General features: G+C 42.6%; 1 protein-coding gene across 1 annotated transcript; it reads right to left on the bottom strand.

Annotated features, from left to right (window-relative positions):
• Positions 1–2,048: 2,048 nt before the first annotated feature.
• GUCY1B1 (guanylate cyclase 1 soluble subunit beta 1) lies at positions 2,049–18,095 on the bottom strand. Its single transcript, XM_059924320.1, has 9 exons — positions 17,835–18,095; positions 16,448–16,564; positions 15,350–15,483; positions 10,797–10,994; positions 7,477–7,714; positions 6,361–6,501; positions 4,818–4,972; positions 4,393–4,519; positions 2,049–3,279 (listed from the first exon to the last, which is right to left on the bottom strand). Exons 1-9 carry the CDS (start codon positions 18,093–18,095, stop codon positions 3,256–3,258), a joined length of 1,395 nt encoding a protein of 464 aa, XP_059780303.1. The 3' UTR covers positions 2,049–3,255.
• Between the last annotated feature and the right edge of the window lie 601 nt (positions 18,096–18,696).

The following is an 18,696-nucleotide window of genomic DNA, read 5'->3' as shown; positions in this document are numbered from 1 at the left end:
AGAATCATTTAAATGCATTTTTAATGCAAAATAAGGGGTTTTCCAATTTTCTCCTTGTCAATAAACAATACTTTTATTTGTATTTGATAGATTTTAACATGAGCTACACACAACTTAGCTTGCCTATAATGATTCTGGACGAAATTATAGCTTCTAGTACAAATGGCCTGTTTCGACACGTTTACACACCTTCCTACAGAATCAGCAGGAAAAATGTGGGTGCAATTTCTGAACATGATGCATGGTAATAGATTTCCTGCCACACAAACGGCCATAATGGCGTAGAAATCATTATTCTCATGACGTTCCTTTGACCGTAGGGGACAGTGGGAGGGATGAATTCCAGGCTGCACGCAGGGAGCGGCCTTGGGTCCGAGGCGAGAGGCGCGAGCAGCGCTTCCTACGAGCCCCGCGTCCTTCCCCTGCCCCCTCCGCCCGCCCCGCTTCGATGCTGCACGGCGCCCTCTGCTGCCCCCTAGCGGCCCTAAGAGCCGGCAGCGAGGCCGCAGAGAGAAACCCACTTACCGGTGAGCAGGGAAGCGACCCTTTTCTTCCCCTGTAAGAATCTGCACCCATTCACAGTGTGGGGTGTCTTCCCCGCCACAGAGCAACTCTCACGACTCCGGCCGGGTGTCCTACGACGCAGCTCAGCTCTGACACCATCCACGCCACCATCGCCCCTGATTCCTCAAGTTCAGGGCTCAGCCCTACAAGACGCACCCACCTGGAGACCAAAGCAAGGCCAGGTTGTCACCCGCGCTTGCGACCCACCGGCTGCAGACCCAAGGTTCCCACAGCCCCCTACTTGGGTTCAATGAGTTTGCCAGAGAGAAACACACACTGAGGGGCCCATTTTACTCACTAGCTGCCTGGATAATTACAAGAGGATGTGACTCAGAACAGCCAGATGGGAGCGACGCAGAGCTTCAGGCCCCCCCTGCCTCGCCCCGCGTCCACCAACCCGGAAGCTCTCTGACCTCTGGGCTTCTCTGGAGGCGACATCACACAGGCCGGCTCGATGAAATCACTGGCTGCTGGCAAGCATTTAACCTGCAGGCCCCCCCCCCCCCTTCCCAGGAGACGCGGTCAGGGTGGGACTAAAGTTCCCACCCTCTGAACTCCAGGTCGGTTCACCTGGCAACAAGCTCCCCCCAACCCAGCGCAGGCCCCGAGTCACCTCACTAACGTGATGAAGGACACCTTTGTCATTTTCTCACTTAGGAAATTCCTAGAGTTGTAGGAGCTCAGGGCCAGAAAGGCGATGGGGACTAAGACCAAACGTATAGATCTCGTTACAAACCACAAGGTCACACCTTCCATGACGAAGAGACAGAACGTGTCATGTGGTGAATCAATCAAGATTTAAGTAAAATGAGATAATGAATTGGTGCTGAAATATATTTGTGCGTGGGTATAAATTGCTGTTCTTCTGTAAAAGTTTAAAAGCATGTACAATATTATCCTCAAATCAAACAGAAACTCTTACCTTTACATAACATTTGGTTCTGTTTTTTTGGCGCTACCCAGAAGGGCTGAACAGATGGGACCCAGAGGCACTGAGAGTAGGCTTCCACAAGGGACGCATTAATTCACCTTTAGACAAAACCACCACAAAATCCAGCTGGTCTCCCGCCTCCTTCCCACCCCACTTCCGTCCTCTTGTTTCTCACGCTCTGAGTATTCTTTCTGTGTCTTGAATATGTTTCATCACTATGAATATCAGACGCTTTAGTTATTTGTACGTGTCTTTCACCCCTAAAATGCCGGGAGCTCGTCAGTGTCACTTCACATGTATCTGTGCATATATCCTCCCCACCCCTGCCAAGGCTGGTCTTGCCGCTGTCACTGAAGAAAAATACCATCTGGGAATAGGCCTGATGAAGAGGGACCATTCAGCTTTATCCTAACAGCAGGGAATCAAAATGAAAGCCTATAACAGGCAAAGTGATAAGATGTATTTCCAAAAATGGCACTAATCAATCAAATGACCGACTATTCATTTCATTTTTATTGAATTAAAAACTGTCTAGAGACAAGTGGAAAAAATAATTTATTGCAGGATCTCTTACACATGAACACAGAACATTTTATACAAATATCAATGTGCTGATAGGAAACGCTAAATTTAAAGACAAACATTTTTACACAAAAGTAATTGTACTATATTTTATAAAGATAGGTGTTAATAAATTATCAGAGATATTGAAGGACAACAAGCTAATGAGTCCAATAAGAATGCATTCTATGTCGAAATTAAAGTAAGTTTTCTGAACATGATGCCCTGGATATAGTCACATTCTTGTGAGCTAAGAAAAAGGAGCTAATTTCTGGGAATAAAGGGCCAGGAAGGGCTCTGACCACCAGGAACACCCCAGAGCCATGCTTCCAGCTTTTTCCTTGGATGTGGTCAGAGCCCCTAACATTCACCCCAAACTAACGCAATAGCTCATTGTGAAACAGTGCCGCTTTCTTTAACAGCTGCATGGGATTAGTGAGATTTATAATTATACAAGGGGTACAATGCAAACGACAGCATTTTAGAGGAATTATAATTGCCACGTGATCTGAATGAATAACCCAATAGTTCAATAACAGAAATGCGTATTCTCTATTTCTGAAGGAAAGTTAGCATAATTCAAAATAGTCAGTATTTTCTTAGCATGATATATTAATTCTTATTTGGGGAGTCTGAAAATAAATTGCATTTTTTCCCTAAAATTCTGAATTCACTCCTTTAGAAAATGATTTCTATAATGATATACACCAACATGATAAAACTTTTTTATATGTTATAGTCATTAAAATATACATATGCATATATATAGAGAGAGCACTGAACAGATTTAGAAAACCATGGTGTGTGTGTGTATATATATATATATATATATATATATATATATATATATATATATATAGACACATGGCCAAATACTGTTCCGTTTCATTTAATTAAATTCAACAAATATTTATTGGGTGCCTACTACTTGCAAATCACCATGTTAGGTGATGCTTGTAGTAGATTTTAAGACACGTGAAGCTCACATCACCCACACGAAGCCAAACTTCAGACAATATACTAAACCTTGAAAATACTCAAAAGCAGAGCTAAAGCTGAATAATGAATAAGGAAAGAGATAACTAGGAGAAAGGCTTGGGGAAATGGAAAAGGACCAAGGGAATGTCTGCTCCCAGGCTTGGCATGAGTTAGGGGAAGACTGGACCTCACCCCGTCCTCTTCACCCCAACGTCCAAGATTCAGTTGTCATCCTGCTTTGTTTCCTTTACAAAGTGGAAAAAACAGGGTATTAATTTTCAGTGATAATAAAGCTTGTAGGACTCCCAAAAGATTTTCTTTCTTTTTTTAAATAAAATTTGATCTGCATTCGTATCTACAGTTTTTCTAAGTCATTCCCACCACCACGCTGGATGGAGACAGAAGCACCCAAGTAAAATGAGCAATGCCGGAGGGAAGCTAATTTATCAGAAGAACATCGGGAAGCCAGCTGGCACCAGAAGTAGAAACAGTGAAGAGAAGGTGAAGATGAATACTTTACAACTTGGCATTCCATTCCTCTTAGGACTTCTACTCTAAAAGCATTTATAAGGAATGTGTACATCCAGGAAAAGACATATAGTCAAGGAGTCTCACCTCCTCTAAAGAACCAGGTACATCAGCGGGGAACAAAGCATCAGACTTGTTTCTGATGCAACCCACTGGGAGGGGGCAAAGCTGGCAGGACCTTGGTGTCACGAGCCACCCTGGGTCACAGGACCCCCGAGCGAACTCCCCCCCCCCGACGCCAGCACCTGGGTTCAGGCTGGAGTACGCCCAGGGCACGAGCACGGACCTATAGCTTCCCTGCGGAATCATTTAGATTCTGGAAAAGTATAAATCACTCTTCTCTCCAGGGAAGACACACGAGGGACTAGGGTGTCCAAAGATGCCTCAACATTCCCCGAGGTGACAGCGTGGCCCTCGGAAGGATCTGGAGCGTCGTGGTCAGGAAACCTCCCGTGAAGGCGGCCCTGTCCTGGCCCTGGTGGCGACCTCACGACAGCTGAGGACGCCGGGGGGTGCCCGGGACGCCCCTCACCGCCCGCTCCCCAGCTGGGTCCGAGCCAGGTTACGCAGGAACAACCACAGCCAGCTCTCCTCCGTCTCGTGCTCTGGTCTTCATCTCATTAGAGGACAGAACCAGCAACCGTAAAGTCTCCCCTAAGAAGTCTGTGTTGTTCTAACCGGCTCACTAACGGTTCAGTACTTCCGCTGCTTTACTGAAGGGTTCACGTACGCAAGAATTCTTTGCAAATGAAACGTGTTTTCAGTGATTATGATTTAGCTCCCCATGTTTACAGTCTGTCTTAAAAAGGAATTACACTGATGAGTCATACCTCTGTTCCTGTAATTTTTCTGGATAGAAACCAAACTTGCATTGGCTCTTTTTTGCCCTTCATGGACACTGGGCCTCTGTGCTCCAAATGGAATTGTGGGTCTGAATTTTCTGGTGTCATGAGACATCTAAAGGGGACAGGGAACAGGGAGAGAAGCGTGGAGTACGGCTGCACGGGGAAAGGGACACACACCAAAGTTATTTAAAGGTACCTCAAGGTTTTAGTAACAATGGGCATAGCAGAAACTCCTAAGATGGTGAAGAATCACTTAAAATGGAAATAATGACACCACCTTCTCAAATAAACAATAAATAATCCTAAGAGCAGAGGTGATAAATGTTAAAGGTAATAAAATCACCCAGGGAATTAAAACACATGCATAGAGACATTTTTCAAATCAGTAAATAACTAGATGTGTCTCTTACCTGTATGTATATTCAGACACATTTATTTTTCCTTTTTGTCCAGTGGTTTCTGTTCGGCTTGTGAGGTTGACAGTATTTCCAAAAAGACAATAGCGAGGCATCCTCTGTCCTATGACACCAGTGACTACCTCCCCTGTGTGAATCCCTATTGTTATCTGCAGAAATCAAAGCTCTGTTTTAATAAATTCAATAATATGAATTATTGCTTACTCTATATTAAAGAATAACGTAGAGTCATCATATAAAAATCATAAGAATTCTCTAGAACTCCAAGCATATTACAGACAAAAACCCTCACAAAAATCTTTCAAGAGAAACATTCTTTTTGTCAAGTTTGAAGCTTTCAAAGATGTGAATCTGGCAACTTACATGAGACACAGGAAAGAGATTTTAAAAAATAAACCAGAAGGGACAGGGGGTTTTATCTCATCCTCGTGACTTTCAGTACATGGAATAAAGAAGATTTCAAACAGGTGGACAGGTTTCCCATTTCTATGGAAGAATGTAATACAATGGGTTCAATAAAATATTAGTCTTTGTTTATACAGATGGCCAAAAGGCACAAGAAAAGATGCTCAACATTGCTTATTATTAGAGAAATGCAAATCAAGATTACAACGAGGTGTCACCTCACACCAGTCAGAACAGCCATCATTAAAAAGTCTACAAATAACAAATGCCGGAGAGGGTGTGGAGAAAAGGGAACCGTCCTACACTGGTGGTGGGAATGTAAACGGGTGCAGCCACTGTGGAGAACAGTATGGAGGTTCCTTAAAAAAACTAAAAATAGACCTACCATATGATCCAGCAATCCCACTCCTGGGCATGTACCTGGAGAAAACTATAATGTTCACTGCAGCACTTATTCACAATAGCGAAGACATGGAAGCAACCTAAGTGTCCACTGAAGGATGGATAAAGAAGATGTGGTGCATATATACAATGGAATATTACTCAGCCATAAAAAGGAATGAAATAATGCCATCTGCAGCAACATGGATGAACCTAGAGATTATCATACTCAATGAAGAAAGTCAGACAGAAAAAGACAAATATCATGTGATATCACCTATATGTGGAATCTAAAATATGACACAGATGAACATATCTACGAAACACAAACAGATTCACAGACATAGAGAACAGAGATATGGTTACCAAAGGGGAAAGGGAGAGGGAGGATAAATCAGGAGTTTGGGATTAACATATACACACAACTGTATATAAAATAAATAACCAACAAGGATCTATAGTATAGTACAGGGAACTATATTCAATATCCTGTATTAAACCATAATGGAAAAGAACATGAAAAAGAATACACATATTATATATGTATAACTGAACCACTTTTCTGTACAGTAGAAACACAACATTGTAAATTAACTATACTTCAATTAAAAAAACATTAAAAATATTAGTCTTTGTTGTCAAGATGTTATTCCTTGTACATGATTAATGATTATGAATATAAATCAAGACTATAAATCGGTTGTCCAAAAGGTCTATTACTACCATTATAATATCTGTTTTATCTACTAACCTGAACAGATTCACCATCTACCTGGACCTGGCCGGCAATTTCCATCATGTCCAAAGCCAGGTGGCAAATGGAACGTGCATGGTGGATGCAGGGCTCTGGTAACCCACTCACCGTCATGTACTTATCACCGACCGTTTCCACCTAGCAGGGCACAGATTGGTCAGTACAAACATGACTGTTCCACTTGCTACCCTTACACAAAACGTGTTCTTCCAATTGCTATCAATAACTTTCAACTTTCCTCCCCTGAATCTCTTAAAATTCTGATACCTTCAACTCCAACAAGAAGAAAACGTCATTATTTGAAATGTACCCATCTGGCACTTGGAGTCTGATTACAGGCATTATTTTTCCTCTAGTTAAGTCCCGCTTTCTCAGCCCAGATATGCTCACTACCCAGGAGGACAATTTACTACCCTATTTCCCCTTAAAACACTGATGGTTGGATGGGCCAAAGCCGCACTACCCCCAGTTCAGTGATTTATCCTGGTCAGTAACCAGTGATTTTTACGACGTGCTCACCAAGTGTTACACGGTTCCTCAGAAAAAGACTCTAAAATATTAAATAGTCCTTGTGGCACTTCTATGACTCCAGATGCCTGGGGGTGGCTTAGTTCACATTCTTGCCTTTACGAAGCAATATTCCATTGACTTCATTTTTCCAAGATTACATGTGTTACTAATTGAAACCAAGGGCAGAAATGCCTTATAAATGTTTCCCTCAAGCTGATGTTATCTAAAAGCAGGTCTCAGTCCCCTTCTTAAGCTCCATGACTTCTTTACTGTGCAAATCACTTTTACCTTTCAGTAAAAATGTCACTTGCAGACCACTGACACGAATGCCATGTTTATATTACGTGTGATAAACCACCTGCACGGATTTAACATTTTAACTAGGGAATCGTCCGTTCCATTCATCTGGGTTACAAGGAAGAGAATGTTTTAGAACGCGAGGTAATTATTTAAGAAAATGGTAAATAACGAATGCATGAGACCTGCCCGTACCAAGCCTGCAGGGCTACAGTCAGGGAATGGTGACCGCAGTGCCTCTGGAAGCCACGGCTTGAAAATTCAGAATCATGAATGGCACCGCATTAGGACAGGACCTGGACTTGCCTTATAAACAAACGGATTTTTCCGGGAGTCTGTCAGCGTGTCGAATCTGGTGTAGAGGTCGTTGAGGAGGTTGACAATCTTCATGGCGCCTTCCCCAGACGCATGCTTGCTGCAGAAGGCGTTGAAGCCCACGATGCCGCTGAAGAGGATGGTCACGTTGTCGTACCTCTTCGCGGGCACCGGACGCTTGTGCCTCAGCTCGTTGGCCACGGACGGAGGAAGGACAGAGTACAGCAACCTGTCCAGAGGGGTGAGGATAAAGCCACAGTGAGAGATGCTGAGAGCAGCATCCGTGCCTCTACGGCCCGCCTCGTAGACTTCAGTGCCGTGTGCACTGTGCAGGCTTGGGTTCGGACAGGACACCCGCTATCAGCCATCTTTATAAGTCAAGTCGAGAAAATATAAATAATTGGTTTGTTTTAATCCCATAGAACATCCCCAAATCCAAACCAATTCAAAGCAAATCAAAATAAGCCAAACAAAACAAACAGACAAAACAGAGGACTGACACCGGCAAGTCGAAGTTGTCTTGCGTGGGCTTGTGTGTTAATGCTCCTGCTGTGACAGTCACAGGATGAACGAAGCCATTCAAGCACTTAGCACCGTACGGATCCCACAAAACCAGGGGCACGTTCACCTCTCAGGGATAAGCCATCTGCCTCAACGCTTGCCATCTGACGCGAAAAGCAGATTTCCCAAACAAGGACCTACTGTACAGCACAGGGAACTCTACTCAATATCCTGTAAAAACCTATAACAGAAAAGGATCTGAAAAAGAATATGTATATATGTATATATAACTGATTCACTTTGCTGTGCACCTGAAACTAACACAACATTATAAATCAACTATACTTCAATGAAAGGAAGGAAGGAAGGAAGAAAGAAAGGGAAGGGAAAGGAAAGGAAAGGAAGGAAGAAAGAAAGAAAGGGCAGATTTTTCTGTTTCATTCCTGCCTCACTCCTTCATGGAAGAAACGGATAAAGCAGGTGGAAATTGGTCTAGACAAGAAAAGATCTTATTTCCGTTGACAGTCCTGAGACCACGCTGATGGGACCAGGGGCCCTGGGGAGCGGGGAGAGTGGCGAGCACACGGGAGGGGTGAGAGCTGAGAAGAGAAGCAGAAGCAAGCGGACCTGCGGTTCCTTGACGTGATGGCGCACAGGAGCAAACACCACCTCCGAGCCTCTTTCTCCCCTAGGCCAGACGGCACCGGTGCTAAGCTTAAGGTGCAAAATGGAGCTGAGGTCTCATTTTTTCGCTACCTTTAGTGGAATGTATTCAGTGTTTCACTTTTCACTTTCAAACAGAGAACATTTTATACAACATTTTAAAGCTATATTTGAATATTAAATGTGACCAGTACAACTACTTCATTTCAACAAAAATTCATAGTAAATGTTTACAATTAAATTACCTTGAAAAGCAAATATCAATGAAGATGGAAACCTTGGTGGTTTTCTAATATAACAGCCAGAGCAGGATCTGAGTAACTCAGACTTACAAATCCAGGTGACTGTGAGCCTTGGTCCTAAGGACAATCTTATAAGCTCCATAAAATGGGTTATTTTTCATGGTGGAAGCTGTACCACACACTGATAAATACACATTTTGAGTTGTTTCTCTAGCAGCAGGAGGAATTTGAGTGGCCCACCTCATCCCACATACTTTTGGAAATTTGCCAAATACCTGGAACGCTTAAGGGGTTCCCTTCAGGGCCATGAGGAAAGTAAAGTGGTGTCAAAGAAAATACAGTTTTCAGCTTCATTATACAAAGTACGAGAAGTGCAGGAGGAAGAAGCTAGGGATGAAGACAGACATTTACGTGGATTCTCTATCCATCTAAGCTGCCAATAAACAGTTAATTGATGTGTTTACCTGTGGGCACAGCGACCATCCACAGGCAACACACACACACCAGTGCAAGAACAGGGCAGGAAGTGGTGCTGTTACCAACCCTATGGTGTCAAGTAGAGTGACACAGTTCTCACACGAAGGAACATCAGGTCAATTCTCCAAGATAGCTTCCTATCATACAAACGTTAAAAATGAACACGCAAGACCCCCGGTAAAATTCTCTTACGAAAGTCAGTGATTTCACGCTTTTAATTAATATACTCAAGCAAGGCCAAGCAGTACGCACGATGTGTATTTGTTTACATGAATTACTTGAAAACGAAATATTATCTTAAATGTTACTTGCCCAATAGTTCATAATTTAATCCACCACTCGTAGAAAAATAATAGTTTTGTGTTTTGATAGCTCTGTTCATGTATCAAACTACAGATGCAATTGTTGTCATCACAGAAGACACTACAGTCTGTCAGACTCACACCTGCCGAACCCAAAAATAACTTGGAGTCCAGGAACAGAACGCTTTTAAAATATAACGGCCAAATCTCAGTTCAGTGCTCAGTGTCCCCCAGCACCTGGCAGCCCGGGCACCTAGAGGAAGCTCGGTACACCTCTTGTGTGAGGAAACGGATGAACCGGTAGTTGGACGTGAAATATGCACTTGAATTATTCTTCTCATGATTTCCAGAGACATGCTTTAGCGTATATTCTTCCAGCTTGGTTTGTAAAATTACTATTAGGACTGATTGATTTCTGTGTGCGTAACTTCTATTTAAGTGATGTGTTAGAGTTTACCTAGGACTCCAGACCTACGGCGGGTCCCACGCCTCGGAGTCTTGTTATAGGGAAGAAACTTTGTGTTCTATTACAAGCTAATCACTAACGGGGTGTTGCTTATCAGACTAAATTGTACACAATGGCCCATCTCTGGGAACCCTGCTCCCCAGGTCATGAGCCTTAAGCTAAATACCTCTGTTTAGCTCCCAGGAAACAGCCTGACCAGGCTCACCAGGGAGCGGCCGCAGGAAGGAAGACATTCACACCTCCCAGCCCCAGACGCTGCCGGGAACCAGGAAGAGCTTAGCTTTAGCCCCGCCCCTTTGGCTGGCCCCACCCCTTTGGCTTTAGCCCCGCCCCTTTGGCTGGCCCCACCCCTTTGGCTTTAGTCCCGCCCCTTTGGCTGGTCCCGCCCCTTTTGGTATAAAAGGAGCCCGAATTCTAACCCAGGCCAGATGGTCGTTCGGGACACGATCCCGCCATCTTCTGGGTCTGCCGTCTTTCCGACTACGATCGCTATTCCTTGCCCCAGCAACTTGTGTCTGGATTTACTGGCCTGCCGCGCAGCGAGCAGTACCAGCTCGGGCCCGGTCGCAGCCCGACGGTCAGTCTTAACTACGGCAGAGCTGCAGGCTACCACAAAGGCCAGCCCCGCCCGCCCTCTTCAAGCACAGGGCACGTGCTTACGTGTCTGTCTTCTTCTTTTCATCTTCCAGGGCGCGCAATGTGAGCTGCAGCCTGTCCGTGAGGATCTCCAGCTCCTGGGTCAGCTTGTACTCCTCTCGGAACTGCTCCCCCAGCAGCACGAGGTCCCGCGTGGCATCGTGCAGCGGGATGTCGCTCAGGTACAGCCCGCGCCGGGTCAGGTCGTCCAGGTTCATGACACTGTCACAGGGAGAAGGAGGCACTGTCAGTCCCCAGGGTCCCCATGGCAACACCGCCCTGGCTCCTGTCCAGGAGTCTAATCCCGCCGCCTGCCATTCAGCAGGTCAGGCGTAAGAAAATCTGGAGAAACGCGAGAGGAATGTGCTTCATTCTTCTCAATATTTAAACATCTATCAAAGAGCAGTGAACTTGACATGCAGTTTTGCCAAATGGCACTTTCTAACGCCATCAGCCTAAATTAAAAGATAATGTGAAAAACCGCCCTACAAAACCCGCTCGGGTTTTTAACACAAGCCTGTTACTTATTATTGCCACAGTTTTTCCTCATTATGAAGAGATGAAGAAAAAGTTATCTTTACTCTCTTTAACAAGGATAACAGTGTTTCTTCTGAGAAGCTAGTTCACTGTTGCCTTAGGGGTTTTTTGACGTAACTAGGTGTCTTCTCTTTCACACACAATGATGAAAGGTTTACAACCTGATCTATGACCCATCTTCAACATGACTTTTCCGTACTCATGACTTTCTAACATGCACTTTCTATTCCACTCTTATTTCTGGCTCTAATTTCTTCTACTACTCTTATTTTCTTTGACTGATTTTCTCATTTATTTGAAACAGTATTTGTTCTTGCTGAATTTGATGCATCTTTGTAACTTAAGTCATTCTTAGAACAACGTAATATTTATTGATTCGGTGAAGATCTGTTAAGTAAAAAGTTGACTTTTAAAAAAATTTAGTATTTGGTTAAAATGTCTGAAGGTTACATTCTTGGTTTGAATTCTTTAAATGCAAAGTAATTATTTCTAGTCGTTCATAATAATAATTTCTCTAAAATGACATAACTGTGTTGTGACTTTACTAAAGAAATTGGGATTAATAAAATGTCTCCCTGCAATATATTCTCAGCAGAAATGTCCATAAATCAAAGCAAAAATTAGCATGTTAATAAAGAAAAATAAAATGATCAAACAGTTTACTATTGACACACACCCTTCAGGAAAGAGGCCAGATCATCCACCAAATGGTTTACAAGACCTGCCAGTGAGCAGAGGAAAAATGACTGGAACTGTAAAATGAAAGTGAAGGGTTAAAATGCTCATATTGAGTGAGAAAACTCCATCAAATTGTGTCTCATTGTTCTCAAAACTTATTATTATTCTAATGAGCTATTAACTTTTTTTCCCCATTTTTTTCTTAACATCTTTATTGGAGTATAATTGCTTTACAATGTTGTGTTAGTTTCTGCTATATAACAAAGTGAATCAGCTGTACGTATACATATATCCCCATATCCCCTCCCTCTTGTGTCTACCTCCCACCCTCCCTATCCCACCCCTCTAGGTGGTCACAAAGCACCGAGCTGATCTCCCTGTGCTACGCGGCTGCTTCCCACTAGCTATCTATTTTACATTTGGTAGTGTATATATATGTCCATGCCACTCTCTCACTTCGTCCCAGCTTACCCTTCCCCCTCCCCGTGTCTTCAACTCCATTCTCTACGTCTGCTTCTTTATTCCTGTCCTGCCCCTAGGTTCTTCAGAACCATTTGTTTTGTTTTTTTTTTAGATTCCATATATATGTGTTAGCATACGGTATTCGTTTTTCTCTTTCTGACTTACTTCACTCTGGATGACAGACTCTAGGTCCATCCACCTCACTACAAATAACTCAATTTCGTTTCTTTTTATGGCTGAGTAATATTCCATTGTATACATGTGCCACATCTTCTTTATCCATTTGTCTGTCGATGGACACTTAGGTTGCTTCCATGTCCTGGCTATTGTAAATAGAGCTGCAATGAACATTGTGGTACACGACCCTTTTTGAATTATGGTTTTCTCAGGGTATATGCCCAGTAGTGGGATTGCTGGGTCATATGGTAGTTCTATTTTTAGTTTTTTAAGGAACCTCCATACTGTTCTCCATAGTGGCTGTACCAATTTACATTTCCACCAACAGTGTAGGAGGGTACCATTTTCTCCACACCCTCTCCAGCATTTGTTTGTAGATTTTTCGATGATGGCCATTCTGACAGGTGTGCAGTGATACCTCATTGTAGTTTTGACTTGCATTTCTCTAATGATTAGTTATGTTGAGCATCCTTTCATGTGTTTGTTGGCAATCTGTATATCTTCTTTGGAGAAATGTCTATTTAGGTCGTCTGCCCATTTTTGGATTGGGTTGTTTTTTTGATATTGAGCTGCATGAGCTGCTTGTAAATTTCAGAGATTAATCCTTTGTCAGTTGCTTTGTTTGCAAATATTTTCTCCCATTCTGAGGGTTGTCTTTTCATCTTGTTTATGGTTTCCTTTGCTGTGCAAAAGCATTTAAGTGTCATTAGGTCCCATTTGTTTATTTTTGTCTCCATTTCCATTTCTCTAGGATCAAAAAGGATCTTGCTGTGATGTATGTCATAGAGTGTTCTGCCTATGTTTTCCTCTAAGAGTTTGATAGTGTCTGATCCTACATTTAGGTCTCTAATCCATTTGGAGTTTTGTGTATGGTGTTAGGGAGTGTTCTAATTTCGTTTACATGTAGCTGCCCAGTTTTCCCAGCACCACTTATTGAAGGGGCTGTCTTTTCTCCATTGTATATTCTTGCCTCCTTTATCAAAGATAAGGTGACCATAGGTGCATGGGTTTATCTCTGGGCTTTCTATCTTGTTCCATGGATCTATATTTCTGTTTTGTGCCAGTAACTTTTTTCCTCTTGGGGTTATTTATTTTGTAAGTAAAACTGCTTTCAGTTGATCTCATTTCGTGTGAGTACTGGTTTCTCTGTACACATGACCAGGTCCCATATGACAGTCGGTGAGTGTGTCACTGTGTAGCCAATTTCTGCATATGGTGATTAGCAAGTAGACTCCAAATTTCCTGCTTCTATTTCCGAAGAAACCCTTCTCTCCATGAATAGAAACTGTCCCTATTGAGAAGCTGTCATTCCACCGATGCTCAACTTGGAAAGAGGCAGAAGGAAGAACACCTATTTATAGCAGTTGAAGATACAGTTAGATCAATGGAGGTTATTAATAAAAAATATAGAGTTTATATTTCCTAATTTTGTCTCTTTTATTTTCATAATATATACTCTCAGGGGAAAAACCCATCATTAGTCTTATATAGTCTTTAATACCATATTAATAATTTTCAAGGAAGGTGTTACAAAATTCATTCGATTTTTCAGAAACTTTAAGACAATATCTTTAAATGAAAAGTGATCAGTTGGACTTTAAACTAAATTTTTAATCAATAGCCCACCAAAACATCCTTTCTTGAGTGTTACTAAATAATGTGCATACATTTTGTCTGCACAAAGTTATAAATACACAAAATATCACCTAACAAGCTCTACAGTTACCTATGTCTACTGCTCTAAAGTAAATTTAGAGATGTTTCTTATTCTAAATTCCCATGCATCTTTTAGTAGAACGCTTGTCACATTTTGAAAATACCAACCTACAGTTTTACCTCCCTCTAATGTTTATTATATTTATTTTTTTAATTAATTAATTTATTTATTTGTTTTTGGCTGCATTGGGTCTTTGTTGCTGTGCGTGGGCTTTCTCTAGTTGTGGTGAGCGGGGGCTGATCTTCGTTGTGGTGTGTGGGCTTCTCATTGTGGTGGTTTCTCTTGTTGTGGAGCACGGGCTCTAGGCGCGTGGGCTTCAGTAGTTGTGGCACGTGGGCTCAGTAGTTGTGGCTCGCAGGCTCTAGAGCACAGGCTCAGTAGTAGTGGCTCATGGGCTTAGCTGCTCTGCGGCATGTGGGATCTTCCCGGACCAGGGCTGAAACCCGTGTCCCCTGCATTGGCAGGCAGATTCTTATCCACTGCGCCACCAGGGAAGTCCCAATGTTTATTATAAATAACATTATTTACATAAGTGTCAACTTAAAACTATATTTTGAATAGTGTATCTCAGTTAAAGTAGCGAAATAGTTTCAACATAAAATAGCTTACATCCAGAAATCATTAGAAAAGTAATTTCTTGGTGTCAAATATAACCATGTATTTTTGCCATCGCATTACCTGCTTTATAGGTTTGCTTATGGACATGATGCATCTTTAGAAGGTACAAAGCTACAGAGTTACCTACCTTCAGATTAGGTATCCCCTGATCTAATGGCATAAACACTCAGCAAACTGACTAAGATATGGCAAATAAAACAGAAGACATGACTTCTTCTGAGTTTATTGCAAATGTTCAATGAAGTTATCCTTGTTATAGAGAGGCATATAAAAAGAGTTTGGAAGTCTAAGCATACTTTGTAGAAACAATTGAATAAAAGATATTGAACTCCTTCATTAGCACAAGATGGGTACTTCTATCTATTGTAATTCACCTTGCAGTGATTACCTTGGTGAGCACAGGAAAAGTATGCTGTCTGCTTCAGATAAGTAGATCATCTGGCCCTTGAGCCGTAAGCAGCTGATCTCAGTGCCCGTCAGTTCATCCTCACACTCTGATTTCTCTACATCCAACAACCCTTCCTGGAAAAGGCAAGACACAACCGTCCACTCATGCCTTTGTCTCTACCTAACGACTCAGCCGAGAAGGACCCAGAGACCTCATTCCCACCAAACCGTAAGGGAGAACATCGGCCCAGGTAGAGCAGGAGAGGCGTTTCACCAGAGTCCGCCAGGTAACAAGCAGACAGCCTTACATCACTGCAGAAAAGCCAACTGACCGTTTCCTTTGAACCCAGAAAGACAGTAGCTGTGCTACTTTCACATCTTTATGGAAAGCTTCAGTGAGTCTTAATTCTGATTTTCCACCTTGGCCACAGCACGTAATCCCAGGCTCTAGCAAAGACCAGACCCAGTGTCCCCATGCCCACCCCTACATGCACAGAGCTGGAAGCAGCTGGTTCCAAATACAGGAAGCAGGTGTGGGGAAAACCTCTGTAGGTGGAGGGCGGACAGGAGGATGAGCTTTGTCCTCTGGAACCCTTTGCCTACATCAGCCCCAAGAACAGAAACTACGAGATCTGGGTACCACCTAAACTATCAACTGAATGAAAATGTTATCACTTGTATTTCCCCACAAAAATGGCCTGAAGAATAACAGACAATTTAGGGAACAACAAACCAGCGGCTCTGGGTAAAGTTTAAAACATCTTTATTAGGTCCCCAGGTTTCTAAACTAGGAGTCTGTAGCTGTATATTGAGTAAGAGCTGTTGGTCTCATTGTGTGCACCCGGGAAGCCTGGGCAAGGCCTTCTCCAAACTCTCGCTCGTTTATTCTAACCAGAGGAGAGGGTCCCACTGCCCTACAGGCAACCCCCAAATCAGCACCGTTGCCTTTGAAATAGGACCCCCTTCGGGCTCTGGTTTTGCTCTCTCTACACCTTCTGCATCTCACAGAATGTTTTTGCAGCTAATTATCCCTGTGGAACACTTCTAATCCGTAACAGACCTTACTTCCTCACATTTACTGAAATAATATCTCAATGACCTTGCTTCTCAATACGAAGACCGTATTGATGTGGGAGAGGATCCCATGGAAACTGATGTCAATATGAGGACGGACCAGGGAGAAGACAGACAGGAGGTTGCAGGTCCCAGGCTGGAGCTAAAATGCAGACGAAAAGAAAAGGATACTTAGTCAATAATTCTTATGATTTGAGAGTAGTTATTAGATTAGACCAGCTCAACAGCACTTAAACATAGAAAAGCGTAATTATTTTGTAGGAAAGTGACCTCAACTGTGGACTCACGTCATCATCTAAGCAGCTCGGCAACTAAATGAACATCCAGCGGTCGCCTGAACGTGAAACCTAATATGGAATCGGGGGACTCATATTCAAATATAAGCTAATCTAAACAAGAGAAGAATTTTGGAAGAAAAAAGAACGGAACTTAGCTTTTAAGTTGTAGCATGAGGTGTTAGATGTCCATGGCCTAAAATGAAATTTAAATCGCAAAACCACCCACGCCACTCACAGTTTATCAGGAGACGGCTAATTAATAATAAAAGGGAAGTGAGTGACTGCTTACACTAGGTGATCTTCGTCCACCCTCCAGCCTCACAGCATAACAAGGGGAAAGCAGGCCAAGAGGGACGTGACACAGTCAAGGTCATCGATGGCGGAGAGGCAGAGCCAGAGTAACCGCCCAGTCCGCACATCGTTCTGCTGCCAGACTTACGGGTTCACGCCAGATCCCGTGTGAGTTCATCCCGAATTAAGTGTCCTTAATTACAAGCAAAAAGTATCTCTAGACACATGTCATGTGCAATTCCAAAAGTCAGAAAAGGAGAGAAAAGAAAAAGTAGGAAGAGAGGACTTGACAATGGGTCTGAATAAGAAGAATATAATATAATAACAATAATAATAATGCAAGTCAAACGTACATTCCTGGCATCACCCAACTGCTGTCCTTTGATGCTTTTTCTACTAAACCCCACAGTAACCTCTATCGCTTTCCTCTTTGGTGTATTTTAAATTCCTTTCTTTTCCCTGCAAATGTCAGTGCTTGATTTTGAAAGTTATTTTCAGACAGTAGATATTCAGTGACTATTTGCTCCATGTTGAATAAATTAAGTGAAAACTGATTGTTACTGGAAAGTTACTCACTTCCTCATTAAAACAAGTACACTATTCCCACAGAATTCTCCCACTGCCCTTGTGATTAAAACAGAAAAAAGTAAGTAGCTGTCCTAGGCAAAGCTGCAGTATGCTCAAACGTACTTAGTTTACAGTTACAGAACTTCTGTGACGTACAGTGTGTTCCACGTTACCTGATACATAAGCAAAGGGTTAAAGGTATGAATGGTCACCTGTAACAACAGTGTCTTTGTGGCCTTTTGTCTCAGGCCCCAAGAGAGTGTGATGTACTTTTACCTGGGGAAGGACTCTGTAGATGGCATTGCCGCACTGAGTGACCACGAGATCCCGGTTGAATATGATGTGAAAGGGAAAAGCTTTGCAGAAGGTATATGGGCTGATGCGTGATTCCTGGGTACCATTTTCTTCAAATCTGTCAAGATCTTCATAAAAATCCTCTTCCTTTGACTCTTTTTCTTCAATCAAAAATTGAGTATGATCACATTCTTCGTTTCTTTGCTGAATAACCTGGATGCCAAAAGGGGAAATGGTGTTCATTGTCTGCATTTAGTTACAAAACCTAAATACCTAAGAAACTGGTGATGAGAACTGCATTTAGCAGGTTAATTTTTAAAATTTAATATATGCAAACACTATACACGCCTAATACAGAAAACTATTTCTGGACATTGATCTATGAAATTTGAAGACTGAATAAGTAAATTCACAGAAAGACAGCAAATCTGGAACGAGTCCCCTGGTGGGCCATGCAGCCTCTTTGGTAGAAGGTGGGGGAAAGCACCCCCTTGCCCTGGTGGGCTCAGTACCCCTCAGCCAGGCGCACGTACAGTAGACGCCCTACACATCACACAGAGTGGTATGTTCAATATGGTCAAAAATGACATGCACAAACAGGGAAATGAAATGACAGAAATACATATTTAAAAATATATGCCATGTCTTTTTTTTTATCCATCAATTGGCAGGTATATAAAATCACAGTACCAAATGAGGTAGGATACAGAAGAAGAGTCATTTCACATGCCACTAATGGGGGTATTTCGACTAACCTTTCTGAAGAATAGATCGACAAAATGCATAAAAATCCCCCCTCCCCAAATTACCTTTTTTGATTTAATTCCAAATCTAGGACTTGATT

Source organism: Balaenoptera ricei, chromosome 5, assembly GCF_028023285.1.
Source record: "Balaenoptera ricei isolate mBalRic1 chromosome 5, mBalRic1.hap2, whole genome shotgun sequence".
Classification (NCBI taxonomy): domain Eukaryota; kingdom Metazoa; phylum Chordata; class Mammalia; order Artiodactyla; family Balaenopteridae; genus Balaenoptera; species Balaenoptera ricei.
Note: the sequence above shows the minus strand (reverse complement) of the source record. Positions and strands in the feature narration are given on the sequence as shown.